Source organism: Bactrocera latifrons, unplaced genomic scaffold, assembly GCF_001853355.1.
Source record: "Bactrocera latifrons isolate USDA-ARS-PBARC rearing strain unplaced genomic scaffold, ASM185335v1 scaffold_179, whole genome shotgun sequence".
NCBI classification, from domain to species: Eukaryota; Metazoa; Arthropoda; class Insecta; order Diptera; family Tephritidae; genus Bactrocera; species Bactrocera latifrons.
This window is the reverse complement of record NW_017535285.1, coordinates 269,536-272,231: the sequence shown is the minus strand read 5'-3', so window position 1 is coordinate 272,231 and position 2,696 is coordinate 269,536. Positions and strand designations below refer to the sequence as shown.

The 2,696-nt window shown below is 32.1% G+C and overlaps 1 protein-coding gene across 1 annotated transcript in view; it reads left to right on the top strand.

Moving 5' to 3' along the window:
* LOC108967127 (DNA repair protein RAD50) overlaps positions 1 to 2,653 on the top strand; it is a 5,871-nt gene extending 3,218 nt beyond the window's left edge. The window contains exons 8-12 of the mRNA XM_018930370.1: positions 77 to 246; positions 314 to 574; positions 652 to 754; positions 1,094 to 1,322; positions 1,397 to 2,653. Of these exons, the coding sequence (XP_018785915.1) occupies positions 77 to 246; positions 314 to 574; positions 652 to 754; positions 1,094 to 1,322; positions 1,397 to 2,106 (1,473 nt within the window). The 3' untranslated portion in view covers positions 2,107 to 2,653. The remainder of the gene's footprint in view (positions 1 to 76; positions 247 to 313; positions 575 to 651; positions 755 to 1,093; positions 1,323 to 1,396) is intronic.
* Positions 2,654 to 2,696: the final 43 nt, after the last annotated feature.

Here is a 2,696-nt window from a genome sequence, read left to right as displayed (position 1 = left end):
TAAAAAGAAATTAAAAAAAAATTTTGAATTAAAAAAAAAAGTCGGAAATTAAAATATATTCTTCAAAATATTTCAGACAAAACTACCTGCAGATTTTGAGTCCGATGTCAATATAGAAGAGTTGCAAATGATTAAAGCGGGTGTGTCTGAAGAACTGGATACCGAGCGCCATACGCTAGAGGAGAAACAGGCAAATCTAGAGAAAATCGTGAATGCTTTGAACAAAATGCAGGAACAGAAGAACGCGTAAGTACAAAAAGCATTAAAAAATTCCAAAATATTGAGAAACTATCTCCGYTTCTGCAACCAACAGTTACCAAGATGAACGCTTAAAACTGCAAGAAGGCCAACAATCGTTAGCGCAGCTGCAAGAGCGTCAAACAGAGTTAAAAAATTTAATTGGAAGCAAAACTTCCGAAATAAAACTATTAAGGACAAAATTGCCCACATTAAAGCAAAAGCTGAATTCTTTAGTAGCAGAGAAGAATCGCCTTTTAGAGGCCTCGCGCAAGCGTGTGGCGAAAATGCAAACCGAATTAAATGCCTACAAGAAAATGGAACATGAAATAGAGCGGTGAGTCGCCAAATATTTTTTTTATTACAAAAATTAACTGCTTATTTTTTAAAATTWTTTTTAATATTTCTTTGCAGTTTAAATAGCGAAGTCCTCGAATTTCAAATGTTAAATCTTGTTGCTGAAATCGCGGAATTGAAGGAATCTTTAAAGACATGCAAAGCTCAAATTGAAAAGAAGGTATTAAAAAAAATATATACATTCTTACATATAAAATAAATTAATATTTTAAACCTTAATATTTTAAATTAGCAATTTTTTAATACCAAAATTTTGTTTTTTACATTATATTTTTACCAATCAAAGAAATAAAATTATTTATTCAATAATAAAAAAAATTAATTTATAAAACAAAAAAATATTAATTCAAAAATAAAAGTAATTATAATTTGAATGAGTACATATATATATAATATTATAATTATAATATATTGTTGTAAATACTTTTTAAAAACTTTCTAATATACATCCAACATATATGTATTTTTGTAAAGAAATTTCTCTACTATTTTTTTTTAGTCTGCTGAAATTTCCAAAACCTCAAATGAACTCGAAACAGTCAAGACGGAATGCTTGCAGCAAGAAACGCTCGAACGTGATCTGAAGGATAACCGTGAATTGAAGATATTGCATGATAAAAAGGCGAGCATAGACGTGCGGGTACAAGCTATTGCCAAGCAATTGGGAAAAATGGATTTCCCTAAGCTATCAGTGGAGAAGAATACATTGATCAAACAACGTGACAAGGGTACAAACATTAATCACAAACGTCGCCTTTATTTTTGCACATAATWATTATTATTTTTTTTTAACTTATTACAGGCACCGAGCGTAGGGGTGAATTGATAGGTAAAATTGGCGAAGTTAAAAGTCAAATTAAAAAATTGGAAGGTGAAATAAATGAGCCAAAATATAAGAAYTCACTTGAGAATTATCGTCGTGCCAACTACGAAGTAGGCATGGCCAAACAAGCGATTAAGGAATTGGGTGAGAGCCGCATCAGTTTGGAGTGGTCGCTTATGCAATTTCATGCTGAAAAAATGGAACGCATTAATAAACTGATACGTGAGTATTGGCGTCTAATTTATCGTGGCAATGACATCGACTATATACAAATACAAACCGATGAGGTGGATCTGAATGCGAATGCCGATCGACGCCGTAACTACAATTATCGTGTTATGCAATCGAAGAATGGYTCCGAGATTGAGATGCGCGGCCGTTGTAGCGCCGGTCAACGTGTATTGGCATCGTTAATTATACGCATGGCGTTGGCCGAAACGTTTAGCAGCAATTGCGGTGTATTAGCGCTGGATGAGCCGACCACCAATTTGGATCGTAATAATATATTATCGTTGTGTGAGGCATTGAATCGCATTGTCGACGAGCGGCGCATGCAATCGAATTTTATGTTGATCATAATTACGCACGATGATGATTTCATATCCACTTTGGGCAAAATAACGACCTATCATCGTGTATTTCGCAATGACGAATGCAAATCGGTTATACGGAAAGTGAAGGTGGCATAAGTTAAGTTACATTTCTTACTATTAATTCCTGTTATATATACATATATACTTATATTTTAGAATAAAAATATTATTCAGTTATTATATTTAGTTGAAACATAGCTTCTATTAGTTCGYTGATGTCTCAAATTGCATTTAATACTCTCGCAATTTGTTTCACATGTTGTTTGCAATTAAATATCTCTATATATCCAGTATAATTGTTTTCGTTCCTCCGACTGAGTTCACATCATATACATATGTCTGTCTATTTGTATTATACTTTTATGTAATTAACTTAACATATACATTTAAGCATAATGTGGTCACGTGTTAAAGATATGAGAAATTGGTCCACAGCTTCTTTTAGTAATCATACCTCAATATAATGATGTCGGCCAATAAATGTTGTATCCTCTTGAATTACTAATACTCAACTTTACTAATTGCGATTGTATTATATATAAGCATCGGCTGTATCCGAACTTATCTGTTTCTTCCTTAACTTTTAATTAAAATAAGATCATCTATAAATTATGATTTATTTAGAGATCTGCGAATTCCACGACGCTGAATATAATAATTTAATTTTTTTAACAATACCATATATA